This window comes from Mustela nivalis (assembly GCF_964662115.1).
Source record: "Mustela nivalis genome assembly, chromosome: 9".
Classification (NCBI taxonomy): domain Eukaryota; kingdom Metazoa; phylum Chordata; class Mammalia; order Carnivora; family Mustelidae; genus Mustela; species Mustela nivalis.
This window is the reverse complement of record NC_139028.1, coordinates 33,167,709-33,192,647: the sequence shown is the minus strand read 5'-3', so window position 1 is coordinate 33,192,647 and position 24,939 is coordinate 33,167,709. Positions and strand designations below refer to the sequence as shown.

Genomic DNA, 24,939 nt, shown 5'->3' with positions numbered 1-24,939 from the left:
TTTACAGGGTACTTGGGGGTGGGTGGAGGTGGGGAGTGTTTCCAGGAGGCTAAAAATGTAGCTTGGGCTTTTTCCCCCTTTTTTTGGAACTCCTAATTCCTTATACTATATCAGTGTTTTTCTTGCTATTTTTAAACTTCAATCCACAGTAGGAAATACATTTACATCATGACCCACTGTGACACACATAGTACATGCAGGCACACACAAATATATCTGATAGATCCATATAAACATCCATATATGAAACAGAGGGTCCCGAAACATGAGATACACATTCATGTTTTCTCATCTGTTTCTGCTTAGCTGTTTTTAAATGTCACAGACTACAGTGTTGAGTGCATAGCCACCTCTAATGCTGTTGAGCCCACAGTTTGAGAAATGGTGTGCTACAGTGACCAGAGTTGAAGTGAATGGAAATGGCCCAACACATGGCTTCCAACATCCTAAGTCTAAGGCAGTGATTCCCAACTGGGGATGATGTTGCCTCAATAGGACGCGCAGCAACATCTGAAAACATTTTTGACTGTTACACAAGAGGTACCTGGGAGGGCAGGAATTCTGCTAAACATTTGACGGTGCACAGGACAGCCCCCCACAACAAGGAATTAGCAGTCCAAAATATCAGTAGTGCCAGGGTTGGAAAACTCTACTCTAAGGGTAATAAAATGAGTTGACACCTCTACTGTAAAACTGTTTAGAATGGTAGTACCTTTAACCTGATCTTGTTTTACCCTCTCTTTTTTCTTTGAACCATATTTCGTACATGAAAATGAGGTGGAAGTGTAATCACCCTTGGGTTGCCTACAGAGGTAGCCAGATGGATAAAAAGGGTACAAGGAATAAGTCTGTTGTTTTCTTTCGTTTGTACTGCACCAGGCATTTTTGTTAGATTGTTACTGCTGTTAGGAATATTTTCTGTGTTATGACTTCATGATCCTCCCCATGGACCCCTCGTCACTCAGCCACAGTAGCTCTTAGCAAAGAAGTGAAGGGACGGTGGGTAATTAGATTAAACATCATCCCTATAAAGCTTTTTCTCCTTAATCGTGAGATTTGATTCTGTTGTTTTGATGGGAAATGACCTTCCGCTAACCTTGAGGTACCATCTTAAGCCCTAGCATTAAACTGTCTCCTTTTTAGCTATTGCTTCATTCCTCTATCTGTAGCTATTTCAGATCAGGTTCCTGTGAACATGGACTGGACATGCACTCCCAGTGTAGTAGAAAGCCCTCATCTCCACATCCTCCCTCCTTCCATGTCTGGCATCAGAGAAGATCTTGAATATCTCCGTGTCAATCTGTTGTTGCTTTTTTCTCATTTTATTGGCTATTTCTAGGCCCACTAGGAAGGCTGCCTTGTGCTCAGAATCATCCAGGGACATCCTGACAGAACAGACCTGGTTTGGCTTTTTTTTCTTCTTCTTTTAATGGTGAAAAAAGGTAGGATGGTAGGCAGAGAGATAGCTATAAATCTAATATCAGAACTGGAATAGTAGTAGAAACTAAAACCAATGCTATTTGTGGCTAGTCTCTACCATATTTATTTTAGCGTATTTACCTCATGAGTCTTGAATTACATAAACAATAACATTTGTATTTAGTAAATGAATTCTTATAAATAATTTACAATAAATAAACCAAGGGATATGTGTGTGTATCCACCTTGAAACTTTAGATTTCTGTGAGCAGTACCAACAGATTCCAGAAACTGATACTGGAAAAGCTCCTGTGGTACGTTGGACGTCAGACACACACATTCCATTCCTTTTGCTTCAAGAGAGGCTATAGGGACACAGATTTCTTTTTAACTTTCCCACTTGTAGGTTAAGAATAGAAAGACAACATGTGGAATAGAGAGATGAAGGGAATTAATAAGAAGATAAGGCGTCAGTCTGTTTTTTAATTTTCCAGTGTTAATCTCTTCACCTTATCTGCTCTAACCCATTTTCAGAATGAACTGAGCAGGATGAAGGGAATTAATAAGGCTAGATAAAGCACTGTGGTGGGATGTGTGGCATTACACTCTGGAGGAGGATGATAGAATAAGAGGAAAGGAAATGGGGATGGAAGGGGTAGAAGAGCTCATTGGATGAAGAAACCCCTGCCCTCTTCACTGTCATCAGTTGTTGATTCTATGCTAGGTGTTAGGCAAGGCAAATAATACCGGATCCCCGAATCTGGCCATTTACAACTTAAAAAAGGTATTTTGTGGAATAATAAAACATGCCTTGGAAATTGTTCTAAAGCTCACAGACTTGTTTCTATTTTGTCTGAGGGGCAGGTAATTTGGGTGGTGGAAGTAGTTGGCACTGGTCATTTTCTTGGTTTCAGCTATATCCTTTTTTTCTTCCACTTTGGGATGCTCATCACCCATGACGAGAGAGTATACCTCAGAAGTTCTGTGAGGCAAAGCAGAAAGCTTTGCTGCCCTGCCTCTTTTCCATAGGCTGCCTGGGGCTAGGAAATAAAACCTGGCTAACCCCAGATATCCAGGAGAAAGGCTCCTGTTCTTGGAGGAGGAGAGGTGAGAGGCACCTGGGCAAGAGGAGAATCCTGAAAAGAGTGGATGTTTAAATCTTCACGGTACCAGGGTGTGTGGTTGACATCTTTCGCCTTCGGAGTATGGAAAATAGTAAGACTAACAGAAACCATAGTACTTCATAGGTAGAAGCCACATTCTACATTATATGCCTCTTTCTAGACATGCAGTTTGTTTCTTTTCTGCCAGTTTGCACAAGTCTTATATTTTCTTATGTTCATTACATTCCTGGGACAGACTCTTCTAGAGCCTTCTGTTGATCAGTTCTGTGCCTCAGGGTTTATAGCTTGACAGTTCCTTTACCAGCAGCTGACATTCACTTGGAGACTTGAGTTCTCTCTGTCAGTTCTGCTTAATGCCCGCAACTTGTCTTGACTCACTGACTCATCCTCATCATCAAAGGGTTTATTTTTACTTTTTCCTACTTTGGTTCTTCTTCCCAACATTCCCATTTAGAGTTTAATAAGCTTTTGTTCTGTAGATTTATATACATTTATACATTCATATTTTGCCACGTGCTAAAATTTGTTGTGCACCCCGCTGGTGTGCTTGAGTCACTGAGTTACGATGGAAGAAAACAAAGAGGACATCCTTGCCATGGTGCAGCACAGGGGCCTGTTCCTGTCAGGTGAATTAACAGTAGTTCAAAAGAGTCAGTCTCCTCTCTTGTAACACAAGCCCAGAAGGTGACCGAGGTACCCAGATTTACTGGTGAATATTCTGTTCTGAGAAGGATTGAGTGGATATTGAGGTGCCTCTGTAGAGTGGGGTCACAGGCATCAGGGGCCCCAGAGGACAAGAGTCAGGGCACACTGTGCAAATGTGAATGAGAACTGAGCTAGAACTAATTACAGCTGAAGGCCTCTGGCTTAAGACTCTCCTGACTTTTCGAAGGACTTCAAGATTTTGGTTTTCAGGTGTTCACCCCCGCCCTCCAGTCACTCAGATGAGACCCTGGTGCATGTCATTCACCTTAGCAGAAGTCATACTCAAGGTGAAGAACGAGAGTTGGGTCACCTGATCCCCTGCAGAGAATCTGATCAGGCCATCGTATCCATCTCCCTTTGCTGACCCTCTTCTATAAACAGGAACAGAAATTCTTGCTACTGGATCCCTTTCATCAAGCGTCTTAGGCTCGCTGAATGAAAAGCCCTATAAAAAGGAGATGCAGCCCTAATAATAACAAATACGATCGTGATGGCTATTTTGGGCAGGAGCAGCTTTGTGCCGCTCTTGATCTCCATCAGTGTCTGCCATTCCTGCCCTGCCATTACCTTTCAGACTTCCTATTCTTAGAATCGTTTGTTAGCCTTCAGCCTGGGGGATCGCAGCCCCCAAGGCTGGAATGCCTAGCTTGAGAGGAATGCAGACTGTCTGGCAGAGTTGAGGTTAAATAAAGTTTGCCTTGGCAGCCCCCTCTGCTCTTGGATGGACGACAAGTAACTCGGGTATAGGAGCAGTGGCATGAGCTGCCACGTGGTGCAGTACCAGCAGAGGAAGCGTGGCTGCTGGTCCGTACGTTCCAGGCAGAGCCCGGGCAGTCTCAGCCCTGCTATGTACTAAGGAGACCTTGGCAGCCTCGAACCTCAACTAGTAACCGTATTGCTCTGAAAACATGGAGGAACAAATAAAGAATGAGAGAGAGAATGCCCTGCAGGAGCTGCAGATTTGATGTTTGCCCCCCCTCCAAGTTATTGCCTCATTTTTTTAATGTGAGACAAAGGAGGAAGGTTTCATCATAACAAGAATAATTGCAATCAGTCAACAAACATTTCTTGAGCACCAAGGCACTGTGGGGAACTTTTTAAAAGTGTAAGACCTAGAACTCTTGTGATGCTTATAATTTAGTCGGAAAAGTAGAGCTGTAAACACATGAGGAAATAATTTCTGCTCCAATGTAAAATATGAGTTCCAAACCTATGCTGTAGAACTAAGTGCCACAGGGGGTCTGAGGGGACAAAGAGGAGCACTTCTGGCTGGAATGATCAAGAAGAATTTTGTGGAGGAGGTGGGATTCAACAGATCTTTCGAGAATAGCTGACTTCTGGAAAGAAGAGCGCCTTGTCAGTGAGAGGACTTCCATGAGCAAAGGACAGATGAAGGGTACTCTCAGAACCGCTCATAGGGACATGAAGAGCAGCTAGAAGTGGACGGGTGGCAAAGCAGAGAAATTTGTGTAAAATCACCAAACCCTTAACTGTGAAGGCTGTGTGTGCACATCGCTGAGAGGACAGTGCTTCCCAAGAAGACAGTTGGCAAGCTCCAGTCCTGCCCAGGGACAGGGGCCCTTCTAGTGCTCTGTTCTGTGAAACCCCTAATACAACATGGAGCTCCTAGTAGACACTCAGTAAATAACAAGATTATTGTTATTACTCCTCTTCAAATTCTGTGGCCCAAAGTTGTTGAATTGGCTTGATGTCACTTGTGATAATTGGTACTCCCTTCGCTTTGCCCTATTCTGATTGCTCACCTGCCTTGCCGTGGTGTTTCCTTCAGATTTATCAGACCTTTCTCCTCTCTTCCACCACAGGTGGCTAGAGGTGCAAGTGGCTAATCTAACATGTCCACAGCGCTGGGTGCAGTACCTCCAGCTTCTTCAGGAGTCCATCTGGCCTGGTGGGGTTTTACCGAAGTGTCCACGGCCTGTGAGGACCCAGGAGCAGAAAGTGGCTGCTGAAGAACAGGCTTTGCAGAGCCTGATGGGAATCCTGCCAGGTAATTGAACAATGAGATTATACTGATAATTATTCCTTTCCCATCCTGCCTTGCCACCATTACCCCACACCCCTCAGAAACCTAGACTCAAAAATCTGTTGGCCCACCATTTCTCAGACTGATAGGTAAATGCTCAGAGCTGTGATTCTTCTACCCCTCATTCAAGTGATGCTGAGGGAATGGAAAGGATCACTGTGACCACACCATAAATAGTAGGTGAGAATCCTGCAGCTCTGAGGTAATAACAGCTCTGCCTACACCACAGAGGCAGGTCTCAGAACTATTCCCAGCAGATGAAGATTTCAGGTTCTCTGCCAACTCATGGTATTTGGACCAGGGAAGAAAATGATATGTCACACAGAAGCTCGGCCTTGATAAATTGGGGTCGTTGAATAAGGCATATGGTCCTTAGCAGTAGATAAAAACCAACTCTGAAGAGGATTTTTTTTTCTTTACTTTCTATAGGGTCTTAGAAGGTTGGAAAGGCAGTTTGTTACTAATGGCTGTGCTGTGGTAATGAGGGTATAGTAGTGAATGGCTAGCTCTTAGGACAATGTTATATACTCTTGTTTTTCTGTTGTATTTATTTTTTATTTAAATTCAATTAATTAACATGTAGTGTATTATTAGTTTCAAAGGTAGAGTTCAGGGATTCATCAGTTGCATATAAAACCCAGTGCTCATTATATCCCGTGTCTTCCTTAATGTGTATCAGCCAGTTACCCCATCCCCCAACTCCTACCCCTCCAGCAACCCTCAGTTTGTTTCCTATGATTAAGAGTCTTATGGTTTATCTCCCTGTCTGATTTTGTCTTGTTTTGTTTTTTCCCCTCCCTTCCCCTGTGCTTCTCTGTTCTTAAATTCTACATATGAGTGAGATCATATGATAATTGTTTTTTTCTCATTGACTTATTTCACTTAGCATAATACCCTCCAGTTCCATCCATGTTATTAGATACTCTTACCAATCTCTGTTCTCCACCCTAAACTGTTACATCAGACGTACCTACAGTGACAGGTTACAGAATTATTTCTTCACGTCCATCCTTTTTTAAACACTTAAACGCTTTTCTTAGCTTTTCCCTGTTTTAGTTTGGTTGTGTGGTTCAGAAGTTTGCCAGAAGTTCCCAGTTTGGATAAAGATAGTAGATATCATGAGATAATCTCCTTCGAATCTCAGGTTTCAGTGTTACTGCTGAAACCACATCTGTTTTTTCCTCTTCAGATATTGTGGTAGAAATCCTTGGGGCGAACAGATGCCGGCTGAGCTGGAGTCTAGTCTTGGAGTCACTGCAGCAACCCCTTATCAACAGGTAGGGTGGAAGGCATGTATGCAGCATTTCTACCGCTGAAGCCATCTGTGATCTCAGGTATCCATGGATTCTAAGTGAGCAGCCCACATGGAGTGGTGGATAGAACTGCAGTCTTTCTCTGCCCTAGGCCCTGACTGCTAATTGTGATGTCCAGGTCCATACACACTAAGGAAAACCCACACTGCCTGCTTCTGAGCAGGTTGTCATGCTGCTGTGGGCCATTGTTGGGCCAGCCACTGTTTCCATGTGGAAGAACTCGATGCAGACCCCCATGTGAGCTACTGAAAATGCCCTGTCACCCTCCAGGCTTATTCAGTGTGCTTAGCAATTTTTTCAACACCTGCCTGTGAACACTGTAAGAACATCCCATAGCCTGTGTATGACAGGCTGGATGATTATTTTCAGTTCTGTGTTCAAGGCCTCACCGCAAAGCTGATTCTGTGTTAGAATCAAGAATTGTCTTTGCTTAATAGCAAGGAGACAAGATAATGAGGTTGAGCTCTGATAAAAGGACCCAGAAATACTGAGTGAACACCCCTAGAATAACCCAGAAGAGGTAGGTAATTTCCTTGCTGTTACTTGGGATACCAGTGCTTCTGAGAAGTATTCAGGACTTCCAGTCATTTCTCAAACTCTGTCCCAAAGCAGACTATACCTATTAACTGTCACTACACAAGGGTGCTAGCTTTCGCTTCATTGCCTGTAAGGTCACTGGAGATTTATAATGATTAACTATGAGAAACAGCCATAGTCAGAAGCTCTGAAATTTCTTAATAAGTTGATATCACAGGGATTTTTCCCCTCCCTCACAGTCTTCAGGGCAGTGCTAAGGGAGCTATATAAATAAATGTGGAGTTTCCTGAAATTTAGTCTCAAGTTCTGTTTTCAGCTTCACTGGGGTCATAATCTTTATTCACAAAACTTTTATTTCATGGCAGAGGCTTCATCAGGCTATTGAAATTTAGAGTTCACTAAGGATATCAGTAATGGGCAAGTGGGGGAAGGGAAAATAAATGTCATAAACAGGATCTGGTATCTGTTGACTGAGCCAGACCCTCTAAGTTGTTTTGTCCATTTGTTTCAGGCACTTGATTTACTGCCTCTGGGACATCATCCTGGAATTCTTGGATCTCAGTGCCTCTATTGAGGAGTCAGCCATAACCACCTCTGCCTCAGATACACCAGGCAACCCCAAGAGAATGGGTGTCTCCCCTTAGCCATAGGTTATTCACCCATTCTTTGAAGGCTGGGAAAGGAGGGTTGTTGTGCCACCCCACGACCAGTCAGGAACCTGTGCCCTCTGCAACTGGACTGTAGCTCAGAAGACCTAGGGTCCCAGGGACACAGTTCTTCCCCAGCTCTAGTCCACAGGGCAGGTGACATAGCAGATGATGGGGAAAATATGTACCAATCATATGCATATCCATTTCCGTACTTTTTTGTGGTGTTCAGATTGTTGCTGGTGGGTAGATCCTGAAAAAGGAATCTGTGAGGTAGAAGAATGAGCCCCTTTTGCCTCTCCTTTGCCCTCCTCCCTAAGATTGTTTGCCAGGAGCCTGGCCCTGTGTATACATGTTCCTAATCCACCAACACACAAGCTATAGATGGACCAAGCGAAAATTGATAGCCAAATTTCATGGAGGAACAGATAATTTTCTAGAGCTCTCTATTCCGACCAGGAAACTGCAGTTTCTTTTAGGACCACTCCTAAAACCAGACCCCCCAAGTTCTGTCTAGTTTCCCAACAGTTCCAGAAGACAGAGGGAAAACATTTCTCAAGGGACTTTTTGGTGATTGACTATTCTCCAATACATCAGCCCTATGGAGGATGTCACTGAAGGCTGCTTCCCTGGGTGGCTACACTTTTTTCTGCTCAGAAGCAGACTGCCAAAGCTTCTTGGTAGATCCACCCCACTCTCCACACCCTTTTCTAAAAGAGAGTTGCAGCAAAGATGTTATTTATTAGCTTTACTCCTAAGCCCTCTCAAAGAGCAGTTGAGTTTTGGTCTCTGTGACCTTCTCTCTGTCTTCCTTCAGCAGAATTGCATGGCAGATTGCTTATTCAGCCCAGTGCTTCCAAAGGGAAAGGAGACACTGGGAATGCCCAAAGAGTAGGAAACCCAGGGGGCTATGGGCTTCGGTCTTCACAAGTCTCCAGTGAGGGACTTTTAAACTGAACCGATAATATTAGCAAACCTGCAGGGAATTGATTACCCACAAAAAGCTTTTTACTTCTTGTTCTTTAAGGATCTAATTAGTCTTTGAGAACACTTGAAGATGAAGGCAAAGGTGCTATATCATGCTGTAGTGTCTTAGAAGAATGGAAAAATTAGGAGAAATTGTTGGTAGGAAAGGAGGCAGACAACGTGACGTTAAATGCATGTCAGTAGCTGACAGAAAAGTTTTAAGGAGGTCATGGGAGACCTCTGCCCCCTCATCCCATTAGCTTTGCGCCTGCCTGTTCGTGTCCTGCTGTCACTGAATTATGGATCCTCCCATTTGGAGGGGGATCTTGGGATTAGATTGATGAGAATGGGATGGGTCTAGAATGGGCATCAGGTTATCTTAGACTCTGAAGTAGATGATGTGCACACAATTAAAGTGGTTTATGGGAGAAAGTTGTGCCAATCTTACACTCTTTTTTCCCCCCTCTGGCGGCTTTTAGCCATAAAATGAGTCCTGCTATGGTTGGAAGGCTTTAGGTCGAATATTACTGCCTAAGGACGAGGAGATGAATGAGATCATATCTCATGGCACCTTCTAGCCTTAAAATTTGATTGTTGCAATGACTTTATGGCTCCAGAGCTCTCCCACCCCGGACATTCACAGGCAGAAGGAGCTCAGCATTTCTAGCTTTAGTAAGTATTTGCAGGAGTGTGGGATTGCAGGGAGTTCAGCCTCACTTACGGAAGCCGATCCTTCACCTTTTTCAGCTCAGGCCAGGTTGCCCTTTGGGAGAAATGCGGTAGCTGGCTCATTCCCACTCACCTTCTCTCCTCATACGTACTCAGCCACCTACATTGCTTTGAATCTCTGTTGTTAGTTCTGGTTCAGATGTCACACAGAGCCCCAGTATGTAAGCTGACACACCACAAAATCCCTGTGGCTGTAAATTCTAAGTAATTTTTTAACACTTCTACCACAAAGAGAACTTCCTTTTATTTCATGTTACATAAGAGATGCCACTTCTGTTGTCTGTGCCCCAAAACATACACATAAGCTGTCCTCAGGCCCTCCTACCTAGAAGGAAAATCATGGATGTCACCAAGGAAATAATCAAAACCCATTTGTCAAGTTTCGGTAGCAGGCACAGTCAACAAGGGAGATCAGCACTTGGGAGAGAGCCACAGGTATCAAGAAAAGATGCTCCCAGCTGAGAGAGTGATAAAAGGCAATGACGAATTGGGCCTGCATTGACCCAGGACATCGTGATTTTTCTTTGGCTCTACCCAGCACATTCATTTCCAGTTGTTACTCTTTTCTTTGCAACCAACAACAGTTGTTAGGTCCTGGGTGGAGTAAAAATATGTGTATATGGCTATATGAGTCAGGGTGCTTTGGACTGAAGGAAAACTTGTAGGAAATTTTATTTTCTTCCATAAAACAAGTACCTGAGTAGGTAAGCCCCAGGGGCTGATGGATTCAGCAACTCTGACCTCATAAAGGGCCCAGATTCTTCCCATCTGTTCCCTTGCCATTGTAGACATGCTTGTCCTGTTCTCAGAATGCCTACCTTCATCGTTGCTGCAGTTCAGAGCATCACATCCATATATAACAATATGAAAGAACAGAGTCATCTCTGTTAGTGTCCGTAATCAAAGGAGTGAGACTGATACAAAGCGAAGGTCAAGCAAAGCTTTCACGCCAAGCATCAAGAATCAAACTGACCGGTCAGGGCCATCTCTTGCAAAGAGGTGACCCCTCCCAGCCTCACAAACTAACTTTTATAGAGGTAGTTTAGCCAGGCTATAGGTGGCCAATGAGACTGCAATACACAGAGAAAGCTGCACAGTCATGCTAAGTCTGCCACACACAGAAAAAAAAAAAAACTGCTAGGTAACACATGGGTGGCCAATTGAATTTCAATTTACCCTAGTAGATATATGCGCTCCCCACTGATTGGATGTCTTCACCTGGCCTGACCCGCCCTTGTATCTAGGCTTTGCAAGTAAGTTCCTCTGGGAGGGGCAGGGTCAATCTAAGTTTACTGCATTGGGTCAATCTAAGTTTGCTGCATAAACATAAAATAACTCCCTCTAGCCAACCAGGCCCTTACAATCTCTTCCTTGTTTTTTATTTTAAAGAATGAGGAAACCTTTTTCCAGAAGTCCTTCAACAGTGCTTTTCACATTGGCCAGAACTGTCACCCCTAAGCCAATCCACAGCTACTGAAAATGGCATTACCTGGTTGACTTGCAACAATATCCCCCCCCACCCCCAACCAGAGAGGAGGCCACCCTCCAGGAAAGTTAGATACCTAATAGATGTTAGCAAGGAAGTAGCAGAGAAAGGGTGTTAGTAGATAATGTCTATTATCATAATCATCTGTACAACTTCAACAATTCCCCCATGGTACTCTAAAAATATCTGGAACCAGCTATAAGGGAGAACATTTGCTGAAGCCACCACATGAAGCTCTTCCACTTCACCTGGAGTGACTCACTTAACCCATACACAACCCTGTAAGGTAGGTTCTATTATCTTTTCCCAGTTCATAGATGAGGAGCATAAGGCACAGAGGGATTGTGAGTTGCCCATAGTCACTTGAAAAGAAATGGCAGAGCCTGGGGCACCTGGGTGGCTCAGTAGGTTAAAGCCTCTGCCTTCAGCTCAGGTCATGATCCCAGGGCCCTGCGATCAAGCCCCACATCCGGCTCTCTGCTCAGTGGGGAGCCCGCTTCCCCACACCCTGCCTGCCTCTGCCTACTTGTGATCTCTGTCTGTCAAATAAATAAAATCTTTAAAAAAGAAAGAAATGGCAGAGCCTAGATAACGAATCCTGCCAGTCTACCCTCAAGCCTACATGTGTAATAACCATTATACTAGTCTGTGTTTCTTCTTACAAAGCAAAATAAGACCTGAATCTCATTTTTAAGGAGCTCACGATCTAGTGCAGAAGTTCACAGACCTTTTTGGTAAAGAGGCAGAGAGTAAATATTCCAAGCTTGTGGCCATATGGTGGTCTCTTTTGCAACTGCTCAGCTTTTCCACTGTAGCATGAAAGCAATCATAGACAATACAGGAAGCAGTATCAGTGGCTGTGTTCCAATAAAACTGTATTTACAGGAACAGGCAGCTGACCGGGTTTGGCCCATGAGTTGTCTGCAGGCCTCTTGTCCAACGAGTTAGAACAGTGCTTTTCAAACTTTCATGTATGTGTGATTTACGGGGACCTTGGTAAAGATTATGCAGAATTTCTAACAAGCTCCCAGATGTATGCCAATGAGAATGCAGATCTTCAACCCCATGTTGAATGGGTTAAAACATGGAAAACTCTCAATTGATTGATACACTCCTAAATATATAAGAAGGGCACTTCACTGAGAGTAGAGAGCCATGGAGAGCCTGAGGTGATGATAATATCTGAATTGACTCCTGAAAGATTCCTGAGAATTCACCAGTAAAAACAATGGGGGGGGGGGTGTCCAGAGGAACAATGAATAATGTGTGCAAAGACAAAGTCTAAACAAAAAGACAAAAACTGTGTGATTCCACATATCTGAAGTACCTATCACGGTCAGTCTCACAGAAATAGTAGAACTGTGGTTCTTGGGAATCAGGGGAATGGGGAGCATGTAATGGGTACGGAGTTTGAATTTTGCCGAATGAAAAATTACAGAGATAGGTTTTATCAACCATGTAAGTAGGCATGACACTACAGAGCCATATGCTAAAAATGGTTAAGATGGTAAATTGTAGATTTTGTTTATTTTACTACAACAAAGAAATGTAAAATGAAAAAAAGCTATGGAGAGCTACAAGGCACAGGCTGCAGGGAGGGAATGGTGAGAGGCAAGGGGAGGCGAGGGCCCAGAAAGGGGCCTATCTGGGGCAGTGTGCTAAGGAAGCTGGCACTGCTCTACCTCTATACAGTGGGGAATTGTTGAGGAATCTTCTCGAGGAGGATTTTTCACCAAAGTTAACAGTTCCTTCTCATGGGAAACATGAGAGTTCCACTGCACATGTAAACAGCCCTTGGATTTGACATCTATCTCAGTCATTTTCTGATCCCTCCCCTGTTCCCATTATTTCTAAGATATGAGATGGCTTTAGGGTCTATAGAGTATAATGACTTGGAAGCAATAACAGCCTGATTGAAAACCTCGCTCTGCCACTTAATCAGCTGTGAGGAACTGCTTAACTTCATTGGGACTTAAATTTTTCTATTAGAAAAAGGGACAACTACAACCATTTTGAGAAGTGAATTGTAAGAACAAGGTTTATAAAATAACAAGTGCTGTGCTATAAAAATGTCAATGGCATCATCTCCTACTCATTTGGAGATGCCTTGCTTCAGGAACCATGCAGCTAAGGTGTCCTCTGGCAATCCTCTGTTCCCCAGGCCTCTCAGGAGGAGGAAAGGAAGATAGAGATGGGAAAGGGAACCAACCAAACGAGGAGCAGTAATTGGGGGGGGAAAGGAAATCATGATGTTTGTGTAGTCCAAGACCCAACTGGGCAAGCACTTCCATAACTTGGCATCTCCATTTCCTTTCCACTGAGACTGTCAGAAATCCCAGGGCAGTAGATGCTTCCACTGCCTTTGTGGACAAGAGAATGAAACCACTGCAGGGTGACTTTCTGCTCACAAGCTCCCATTACTCCTTTGTGGTGTAAGGCATGAGAGAGGCAGCTGCGCCCAGAATTGTTTCTCAGAAAAGAACTAGTGAGGGGGAGACTATAACAAATATTACTTGCATATCCTAAGACTCACCCAGTATTTATTACACAAAGACATCACTGGCTCATTTGAAAAAAAAATAAAGGCAAATGTGTCAAGAGAGTGAAAATCATCAGAAGAATGTGTCAAGAGAGTGAAAATCATCAGAGCCCATTTCCTGCTGTGACCCAGCAGCAACAGGGTATGAAGCCAAGGCAGCTCCCAAACAGTGGAGAAAATGTGGGCACCCGCAGCCTTCTTGGCAGATACGCTGTGCTATTCTCAGGTTTGCTGAGCCTTCTTGCCGCCTCCCTACACCTCTCACCTGTCTCTGGTCTGTAAGTGCACTTGAACTCTGCTTTCTTGGAAGTGCATACAAGCATGTGACAGAATCCCCAAGAACTCCTGTCTCTGATGTCTCTTTAACATGACAAAAGCTGGCTTCTCTCCATATCTTGACTCTTCAAAATTCACCTGCAAGTGCTTCTGTAGAAGTCACTAGCACAGTTTCTGAGATGTGGAAGTTTGGGAGAAAAAAAAAAAAATGAAAGGGAAAAATTAATGATACCAAGATCCAAACTTAGAAAACCTATCTTGAAATGACATTATCTGCTCTGTTCAACTCAACATAGACTTTTTTGTCCCCAGAGTTTGTTTAGGAAATGCAAGATAATATTAGAGGGTTATAATGATTAAGAAGGTAGGTCCGTGTCCTTTATCTAAATCCATATTGTGGCATGTTTATTTTTTTTCCCTTCACCCTTTTTCCCTGTCACTGTTGCAGCCTGTCATAAGCAATGGAGAGCTGGCTATAATTACTTTCAGACACTTGGGCTAATCAATGAGGAAAAAAGCCAATCTAGATAAATCAAAAGTCTGTGATTGCAGAAAAGTTTCTGGTCTGTCTGTAGAAGCCATGACTTCACTGTTCTGGGTTGAATTGGATTTAGTGACCTTCAAGGTCATTGGCCCTTTTGCCTGCAGTCCTTAAAGAATCATCCTGCCCCAGTAGCAATGAAAAGATTAACAAAGATTGAGCAAAGTGTCTGCATTTGTATCTTGCCATTTCATATCAATCCTCTAGAAAGGATTGACCTTCTTAAGAAAAAAAATTTTTTAAACCCTTTTGGAGTTTATGTTCTTTACCTGTGCTAACATGGAATCCAAATTCAAAGCAATGGCAAGCCAGTTCCTTCCCACCTTTATGTCCTTGTGTTGGAAGTTTGCTTGTAAACGCAAATGATTCAAGAATACTTAGGGCACATTTCATCTAACTCTGGGAGAGTCACATAGGCTTGGTGGGCAGGGTTCAATAAGATGGTTTCCTATAAATGTATGGGCCCGCATCCTGCTTTTTCCTACTTCTGTCCTTTGACCCATGCTCTTCCAGCTGTGCACACATGGGCACCCTCTGTCAGGGCCAATTCAAGTTTCACGGTCTCCATGGAGCTTTATCTAATGGTGCCAGCCAAAATTCTCTCTCCTTCCTCTGTGTGACTTTACACTGCCTGTCAGTGTGATCAAAATACATGTGCATTTTATGGGGTCCTCAATAAGAGATTCTAATTCGTCAAGAGCAAGGAACATACAATCTGTTTTATTCCCATTATATCCCTATGACTCAACCTTCCCATAGACACACCTAATGCATAGCAGGTACAAAATAAATGTTGAAGCTCATTTAGTTAAAGGAGATTATGCTTATTAACTTTTAGAAGGTAAAATATGTTAACAAGTTCACTGAATTTACTGGGGGCAGAAGATGTGAGAGAGGGACAAGAGGGAAGCACATTTTCATTTTTCTGACCTTATGTCTTTGTTCAACAGCAAATATCAAATGAAAGAAGTTGGTTTTTGTATTTCCTGTGCCAAAATCCACACATTTTATAACAATACTGTTTGCAGTCTAAGTATGTGGGCCATAAGGTGCTAAAACTGTAAGCTTTTTAAAGAAAATTAGTCCTGATTTGAAGTTTTTTTTCTAAATTCTCCAGTCACAAAAATACACAACATACCCTGTCTACTCTCTACTCCTCACCTTTACCTACTGGATCAGAAAAAACAGAAGTCTTCAGGAAATAATCTCAGCTCTTGCCTATCACAGACACAAATTTATAAGAAAGCGATTACCATGAAGAGAAAGACTTGCTTGCTATCCGACTTCTTTACAATCATCTTGGAAATCCTTTGGTCCCAGATTTAAGATTCTTTATTTCCGATATTCTCTAACAGCTTATCTAAGCCATGTCTAAAATCCCACAAGGAAAACTCTTCGAAGACAAAGTAAAAATCTTGAAGAAAAGAAAGGATAACAGAAATTCCCCCATCACTCTTACAGGTGTTTGCTCTCTTTCCCACGTTTCCTACTGCAACTCTTTGCCCAAACACAACAGATCAAAACTAGGCAGCTGCCATAAGAATGAAAGCTAATGAATCAAAGACATTTGAATTCATTACAGGTCAACATGTTGGCCCTGGGGGAATAAAATCACCTGCTGTTTTGGAGCCCCAGAATGAGTCTCCAGACCATGATTTGAAAGAGGGCAAGAGCAGGTAAAGGAGCACAGGAGGAGGAAGTTCAGTCTGAGAATTAAACCAATGATGCATTTTATGAAAAGAAGGAAACTCTAGACAATATAGTGCTTGGGTCATATATTATCTTAGAGTAGGTCTGCATAAGAAGAATCCCATCTGCTGTGGAATGAAGTCCATTCTGATGCCAGTGAACATTTGTACAACACATGATGTGGAATAGTCTCTGGAGCCAAGATTGGTTCTGAATCCACCCCCAGGCAGGTTGGTCAGTCTCCAGTGTAAACCTCCCTGGGATTAACCACTTATTCCAGTGTTGTGCACTGGATAATTAATGCCAGATCTGTTTCAGACAGCTTTGTACATCCTGCATATGGATGAAGATCCAAAAAAAGTTTTTTGGTGATCTGTTTGGGTGGGGTAGAGAAAGCTGAAGCAGAAGTCACCCCCATGTACAGGTGTGTTACCTTGCAGATGTGGGCTTATGGGTGGCAAATGGCATTTACCAGGCAGAAGCTTGCCTGGACAGATAAGGGGGGAGAAAAGTGTGCCTGTGTGGATACAGAAGCAACATCTGTAGCCTTAAGGCAGGAAGAGCAGAGCTATGTATCTTATAGCAGTCTGAAGAGGATTGAGGTAAGAGTTTGTGATTCAGCAAGGTTTGGAAATGAAAGAATGCCCACTGTTGGGGTGGAATGACCCCAGTTCTTTCAATATTAGGGTTTCTATGGATTTTTTTCCCACATGATAGAAATTTTCCTCTTCCAGTCTCATTCATAGTGGGCACTGTTGGACTAATAATTTGCCTAAGCCAATTCCTTCTCTTTTTTTCCCCCTGATTCCTCAATTCCTTCTCTATATTATTTCTGAAACTCCTCCTTTTAAAAAAAAATTTTTTTTAAGAGAAAGAGAGCATGAGTGGAGGGGTGGGGCAGAAGTAGAGGGAGAAGCAGACTCCCCACTGAGCAGGGAACCTGACTCAGGGCTCTATCCCTGGACCCCAGGGAACATGACCTGAGCCTACAGCAGACACTTGACTGACTGAACCACCCAAACACCCCCTGTGAAACCCTTTCCTTAAATACTAAGTAAATAAGAAAAAAAAAACTTTTCAAAAAACTGCATATTTCTGGGTCTCTTTTTAGTGTGTGTAGCACCAAAACCGCTTTTCTTCATCCCTAAATTTTTCTCCTATATCGGCTTACCAATCTTCATGGGTTGACTTGGCTGCCCCACTAGTCTAATTGCCTTTTTGATAAATTAATATGGACAGCAACTTAAGTTTACATGTAAATCTTAAACATGATATTTCTTGTACTTGACTCACATTTGGTATTCTATAAGGAAGATTGCCCTGTCTCCTCCTATGAAATCAGAATAACGACCAATCCTAAGATTAAACATTTTGATAAATTCTTTCCACGTCCCAAACTGTTCACACAATGTTACAGACCAAATGTTTGTGTCTCCAAAATTCATATGTTGGAGCCCTAGCCCCCAGTGTGATGGTATGTAGGAGATGGGGTCTTTGGGAGGTAATGAGATTTAGATGAGGTCAGGAGGGCAGTGCTCTGATGGTGGCATTAGTGCCCTTCTATGAAGAAGAAAAGACAACAGAGCTTCCTCTTTCCTCATGCATGTGAAGAACAGACCATGTGAGCAGTAGTGAGAAGATGGCCACCTACAAGCCAAAAGCAGAGGCTGTAGAAAGAAAACCACCTGCCAGCACCTTGAATTTGGACTTCCATCCTCCAGAACTGTGAGATATAGTTACTGTTTAAACCACCACTCTGGTATTTTGCTACAGAAGCCAGAGCTAAGATACACAACTATAAAGTTTAGCCATATAAATCTCTTCCCTTCATCAGCTTTTATGTAGTAGTGTTCCAAGATTCATTGTTTACATATAACACCCAGTGCTCCATGGGTTTATCTTAAATGGTCTGGACTTAACACAACTTGCTTGAAACATACCAGCTGCCTTCATTGAGAAGCACCTAAGGTAGTCAAGTGTCCATCCTACCCTGCACCTTCCATGATGTCTGCCTGTCTTCCTCACTGGGCTATAAACCCCTTGAAGCCAGACTGTCTTGTTTACTGCAGTCCCTCCAGCATTAAGCATTATACCATGACATCTCACTCTTTTCTCCTTATGCTGTCATCTCACAATTTCTCAGACAGCTTGTCTAGCTCCTCTGTTCTCTCCACATAGGCCTGTGACAGACTTGTCTGTCCGTAAATGGACTTGGCAACCTTTTTGTGTCAATGAGTAACAGTTTTTTCTCTTCTGGTAGTCTTGGAATCCTCATTGACATTTGGCAATTTTCTTTCCATCTTCCTGCACACAACTCTCAAAACCCCCTTGACTAGCCAGATGACAAGAACACCAAGTTCCATGTAAGCAAAGGTGGACCCTGACCTTGTGTCTGTCCCTGCCCTCCCCTCTGCTGTGAGAGTATACCGACTTCTCAGTTTGATACTGGAGGAGGGCATATGGTGCAAATTTCAAAGCAGCAGCAGGCTTCATCTGAAACTTGGGGACCTCCTATGATCCTGTTGCTGTGGTAACCACCACCACCTGACTCTAATGCCCTTTGAGACTGTCTGATCTAAGGTGGAAATGTCCCCCAAAAGCAGACCCCGGACTGGCCGCTTCTAACTATGACCCCTCTCATAAGCACATAGCCAGCTGGGACTCTCTGTTGCTTGGGTGAAAGGGGCCTCTATATTACCACAGGAGGAATCAGATGAATCCTGGTCTTAAAAAAGGGTTTGCTTCTTCCTCCCCCCCGCCCCCGCAAGAGACATAGTCTTCAGTCCCCAACCTACTTCTGTGACACGGTTTTCTCCCTTTCTTATTACATTCTGTGTTCAAAATACTGAGCTGAAGTAGGAAGGAGCAATAACACAAAAGGATTTGAGTTATCTTCCTGTCAGGAGAGGAAGTCTCTGCTCCCAGTGTGGAATCAGAGAAGGCAGGACAGGGAGCAGAGAGTCAGCCCCCTGAGATGTGTTATTGTAACTGATCATTTCAACTCACAGGAACACACAGCACCATAAATGGGAGCAGATTTCTATCTTAAAGGGAAGCATTCCTTCCCACAGGAACACAGGTGATTTAATAGTATCCAATCCATGAGACCCATATAAATGATGCCCATTTAACTCTTTAGGAATGTAAAGGCAGAGAAGGAAGCATTTCAAATAGGAGCTTTAAAAAAGTGGCCACTTCATTCTTTGGAATTATCACATGATACAGATTTTGAACAAATTCCCATTCACTCCAAACCGAGGCAGAAGGGAAGCAACTAACGGGAGGAGCATGTTTGCCTGGGCACTGGAAGGACTAGCTTCTAGTCATGGGCCATAGTGATCCTGGGCAACTCTCTACTTGCCTAACTGAGGTTTCTTTCCGCCATGCAGAGAGGTTGGGCTGGATAATAGGTAAGACCCTGTCCAACTCTGTAACATCAGAGCTGTGTCTTCCAGTTCTTGGCTAGTTTCTGGAACAGTGATAATGCTCTCTCAATGTGTGTCATGGAAATGAATGTATTATTATAATTCATCTTGACTTTGATCTCTGGAGATTTTCTTCCACCTCATTTGGGTCTTGATTTCAGGAAGGAAAGGGGAAGCAGGCAGGCAGGAAGGAAGGAAGAAAGGGAGGAGGGAAAAGGAAGGGAAGGGAAGGGAAGGAAGGAAGGAAGGAAGGAAGGAAGGAAGGAAGGAAGGAAAGAAGCTTTGAGAAATTCTTTCCGAGAGGAATGTCTTGCCTCTCTCTGAGCTCCTAGTACATGAAGTTCCTATCCTACATGTTCCCTCTTTAAGCCTGCCAAATCAAATTGATATAAGTATGCCATATAGATTTAAGAAATAAACTACATCCCCAAATTTTCATGGAGTCCAAAGACCTGTTCATCTCCAATCACCCTTAGGACAATGGCAGTATTGATAATCAAAGTACACACTTTATTTTTCATTTTCCAAATTATTTTCCATGAACCATCTCATTTTAGCTTTTTATTATTTCTCTGAGGAATATAATACCTGGCACATATATAGGACTTTCAAAATTACAAAGTATATCATATCCAATATCCTTTTTAGATTCTGACACTTTTTAAGTTAATTTGAAAAGTTATTTGCATCCTCATTTTACTGAAAGAGGAAGCTGAAATAGAGAGTTTTTCTCTTGCCCAAGACCAGTTGCCCATTTTCTCAAGAGGCAAAAGAACCAGGATTAAGAAATCGGCTCTGACAATAGCCCCCTAGCTCTCCCACTGATGAATAGGTCTGTGTCCTTGGATAAATTGTTTAAAATCTCTGTGCCTTGGGCACCTGGGTGGCTCAGTGGGTTAAGCTGCTGCCTTCGGCTCAGGTCATGATCTCAGGGTCCTGGGATCGAGTCCCGCATCGGGCTCTCTGCTCAGCACGCAGCCTGCTTCCTCCTCTCTCTCTCTCTCTCTCGTTGCCTGCCTCTCTGCCTACTTGTGATCTCTCTCTGTCAAATAAATAAATAAAATCTTTAAAAAAAGAAATCTCTGTGCCTTAGTTTCCTCATCCATTAAATTGGAATAATAATGGCAATTTCCTCACAGAGACTGGGTAGGGGAATGGTCTAAATCAGTTAATATGTTTAGGATCCTTAAAAAAGCATCTAACAGGGGCACCTGGGTGGCTCAGTGGGTTAAAGCCTCTGCCTTCGGCTCAGGTCATGATCCCAGGGTTCTGGGATAGAGCGGGGAGCCTGCCTCCTCCTTTCTCTCTACCTGCCTCTCTGCCTACTTGTGATCTCTCTGTGTCAAATAAATAGATAAAATCTTTTAAAAAATCTAACACATCGTATCATAATTGTCATTATCATTGGCAAAGCCTAGACTAATACCTGGGTCTTCCAACTTCTAGCTCCATGATGTTTCTGCTTCCTTACATTAATATTATCCTTACTATACACATGAGCACCTACAGCCTACAGAGTTTAAGCACAAAGCCCATCCAAAGCCTCTCTTAGAGAAGTCTAGAACTGATGTGTTCTGGACTCCATTTAGTCCTTCCACCATTACACCATACTGCTCTTAAGTGTTTAAAAGTTTATAAACCAAGCAGTCTCATGAAATACTACCGACCGGCTGAAGGTAGACTCTCCCACTCTTCCAGGGAAAGGATCTTCTACCTTCAGTCTTAAGAGAGCAAAGGTTTTCAGATGGCTCGTTGCAATGGGCACGTGCTTACTGCCGTCTCCACACCATTCCTTAATGTTGTCTGTCCACTGGGATAGCCTCTGTTCTTTTCCTTCCAACTGCAATTATCATTAGTGCCAGATGATTCAATATTTTGACTATTTATGGCTCTCGGAGCACAAGTCTTGCTTTTTGTGCTTTTATTATGTACCTTGAGAGTAGACTATGTTGTGTGTAGGTGTGTATTCTCCACTGCACATGGCAAAATACTCAGTCAATAGCAGGTATATAAATAGTTCTTGATACATGAATTGATTAATTGCTTGATGGGCCAATAGTGCATTCTCCCATTGATTGACAATTGTTCAAGATGCTCGAAGAACTTGCCCAGATGGCATTTATCATTACAGTGACAGAACAAAGTAGAGGTTTCAGGAGTTGTCTGTGGGGGGAAGAGCAGGGGCTGGGGAGGGAAGAAAGGTCCCCTCGCTCTCATCCGGGCTGGCTGCCGCAAAGCCTCAGAACCTGGCCCGTGCGACTGTCTGAGCGCACACTGTGTGTGTGGAAGACTCAGACCTGAACCAGACCCGCCCTCCTGTCCACAATCCGTACCCCTCACAGCATAGCCAGACCAGACGTGACCTTGCTCTACAATTAAAAACAAGTGAAAGTCATCTGCCAGGGTCACTTGGCACCAAAGTCCTGTGACAGAAGGGGCTCCACTTAAAGGGCAACACAAATCCAGGGCATTAAAATAACCTGAATGGTGTCGTTTTCTGATCAAATGCCTTTCCCTGTCGGGTTTGTGATTTTTGAGCCTGAGAATGTCCCCTCGAGGCTCAGGTTTCTCTGCTGTCACACTGGTCTCAGGCCTGGAATGTGAGCACCGGCCACGGAGGTCTGAGGTAGCTATGTCACAGTCCCAGAATGGAGAGACATTATCTCATAGACAGTGGCAGCAGGCAGGCACCAGGGTGCTGCTGGCGGGCACAGTCAGAATCTGGCCCGGTGAGTACTTCTCACCTGAGGTTCCCAGCAGACAGAGGGTCTCAGGCCCCAGATGCCAATCTGTGCCCTAGTAAACTGCGGTCTCGCAAAGCTTCCTACCCAGGAGTTGGCACAGGAAAACAGAAGCCAGGATACAGACAGGCTCCTCTTTGCAACAGGTCATGTTGATTTGTAGGAGGGTGATCCCAGATGCATCTGAGGGGCTTGGTTGGAACTCAGAAAACAGCCTTCCACGTGGAGAAAGATGGGGTGCTAAAGGCAGGGCTAGGCTTCCATCGGTCCTTCCCTGGGCCCCTGAGGGCAGGATTGCTTCCCACAGGGCAGGTGGGGCCTGGAGGCCTATGAGGTAACCATCCCTTTCAGCTCTTGGAGACGATGAGGCCCCCAGGGGAAACCAGCAGCCCTCTCCTAGAGTAATAGAGGTCATCAGAGTCCTAACCACTTTGATCATGAACTATCTTGGAGTTCCTACCCAGCCCTGGGGGCAGGGAGGGGGTCCTTTCCTCCTTGGTAGCCTATTCACCTGGTTATCTTTCCCTGGCTCTGCTCTGAGACGCTTCTGTTACAACCAAGCCATTTTCCAAACAGGTCCTGCCTGCTCCTGCCTCCTCCCAGAGCTCATTCCTTCCTGGACTGAAGAGTCTTCCCCTCCTTAGCCTGCCCTTTAATCGGGGTCCACACTGGATTGGTTCCTTCTGCTCCGCCGGGCATCTGAGGGCCTGTGGCTCCTTCAGAACCAGGAGTGTCTGCTCCTTTCATGTGATTGGTGCCACACACCTGCTTCAGGCTCCTTCAGCACTTTGATGGGAGGTCCTCAATACTTGTTAGTGAAATCGGTGGGAAAATGAATGAGCAAACAAACATTTCTGTATAAAGTAAGGACCTTTCTGGCTAATGATGTAACATATAGTCTGCCATGCGATAACGCAAGGCTTCCTTTCAAAGAACCAAAGAGCAGGGGCACTTGGGTGGCTCAGTTGTTAAGCATCTGCCTTCAGCTCAGGTCATGTTCCTAGGGTCCTGGGCTTGAGCCCTGCATGGGGTTCCCTGCTCAGTGGTAAGCCTGCTTCTCCCACTTCCCTGCCTGTGTTCCCCCTCTCACTGGGTCTCTCTGTGTCAAATAAATAAAATCTTAAAAAAATAAAGAACCAAAGAGCATTAGAACTATAGAAGGTCCTTGAAAGGAGGTCAGTTCTCAATTGTACAGAGTAGGAAACGGAGTCCCAAAGAGGGAAAAATGAATGGGAAAAGCACTTGAAAAGTTAATATCTCTGACTTCTTCCTAGGACTTGGCCTGATGTGACAATTAATTCATCTGAACAAACTTGGAGCTATCAATTTTCTACTGGTTTTGCATTTGAATAATTTTATTAGAGTCAAAAACCAAACAAGAGAACAAGGCTAGTCACATAAAATTTCACCTCTTCATGCTTCTGAGTGTTTTCAGAGGCATTATTGAAAAGGAATGATCTGCACTGATTAGGTCCAGTGTCCCTTCAGTAGCCCAGACTGGCACAAATACTGAACCATTGTTTCTTTATTCTTCCCAATCTTTGTGTGTCAGGCAGGACCCTGCAGGACCATTTCCTGGAATAAAGAGGAAATCTAGGTATAAGTTCATAGCTAAGCTACAGTTGGGGTTCCAGGTCTTCATCTGGCCTTCTCTGTAGACACCTGTGTAATGCTGACTGCACGTCACTGAAAATGGCCTGGAACCGTTCAGCGCCACTAATGAGCAATTCAGCTGAATGTAGGCCCTGGTATTAATCAGACAAACGGCCATTCTCAATTTCCTTTTTTTTTTTCCCCTAATTCCCCTGAGGGTTCCAAGAAAATCCTATCCTAAGTCTTCTCTCCCAGGTGGCCCTTGAGGGTGGTTGCCCCCTTGCTCTTCTTGTAAGATTGTGTTTGACAGCAATAAAAACCAACAGTTCAACAGTAATAATTTCTTGGCAGGACAGATTGGTATGAGACTTGTCCCAAAACAAAATAAGCCTTTCAAGGAAGTGTATTTCAAGTTGGACTCACGTTCCGAAGACACTGAGATTCTTATATGACTGACATAGCAGCCGAAGGCTGAGCCTCAGCCAGGGCCGTCAATGATTGTCAATAACACGACAGAGCAGAGAGAAGACTCAGGGGCTGAGTATGCATCTGAACAGTTCAAACAGAGGTAACTGGAAATGCCGCGGAGCTTGTTCTGGGGAAAAGCTTTTTATACCCCAGCTTGATTTTCTTAAAAGGCCTTGTTAGTGACTTCAGGCCTAGAGGAGGATGTGGCGGGTCAGGGTAGTATCTCCTTTCCTTTCCTTCCACTTCTTCTGGCTACCCATTCCTTCCCACCATTTCCATAATTCTTCCCATGCCACCTACCACCATTTCACTGCTGTATGTGCCACTCAGAGGAGCTCTCTGCACATTATGCCCCCAGGGAGCATTCCATGTCCCCTGTGTATGGCAACTTACAGGCCTCTGGTTGTCTGCATCCTGAGTTGTTATAAAGCCTTGCTCTCTGGGCTTGGTTGCAGTGCACGGGTTCACAGACCGACTCAAACATCAATGGTGGAAATGTCCGCTGGGGTCATCATTTTTGGCTACGACCTGAGGATAACCAAGTCGCTTTTGCGCTGCAACCTCGAAAGGCCACAAGAGTGCGCCCAAGACCTCCCAAGTCAGGTTAGGACAAGAGGCATTGAGGCCAGGAGGTGGCGCTGTTGCCTTAACCTTCAAGAAGGGAGAGGCTCCAGTTTAGGCAGGCTGTGAGCATACC

At 44.0% G+C, this 24,939-nt stretch overlaps 1 protein-coding gene across 2 annotated transcripts in view; it reads left to right on the top strand.

The window, feature by feature from the left end:
* Nucleotides 1–9,187, top strand: part of SNX19 (sorting nexin 19) — a 40,718-nt gene extending 31,531 nt beyond the window's left edge. Inside the window, exons 9-11 of one of the 2 annotated variants that reach the window (XM_082684021.1) lie at nucleotides 5,072–5,256; nucleotides 6,482–6,569; nucleotides 7,654–9,187. In XM_082684021.1, coding sequence (XP_082540147.1) covers nucleotides 5,072–5,256; nucleotides 6,482–6,569; nucleotides 7,654–7,786 — 406 coding nt within the window. In that variant the 3' untranslated portion in view covers nucleotides 7,787–9,187. The remainder of the gene's footprint in view (nucleotides 1–5,071; nucleotides 5,257–6,481; nucleotides 6,570–7,653) is intronic. The other variant, XM_082684022.1, reaches the window with a different exon arrangement.
* The last annotated feature ends 15,752 nt before the right edge of the window (nucleotides 9,188–24,939 follow it).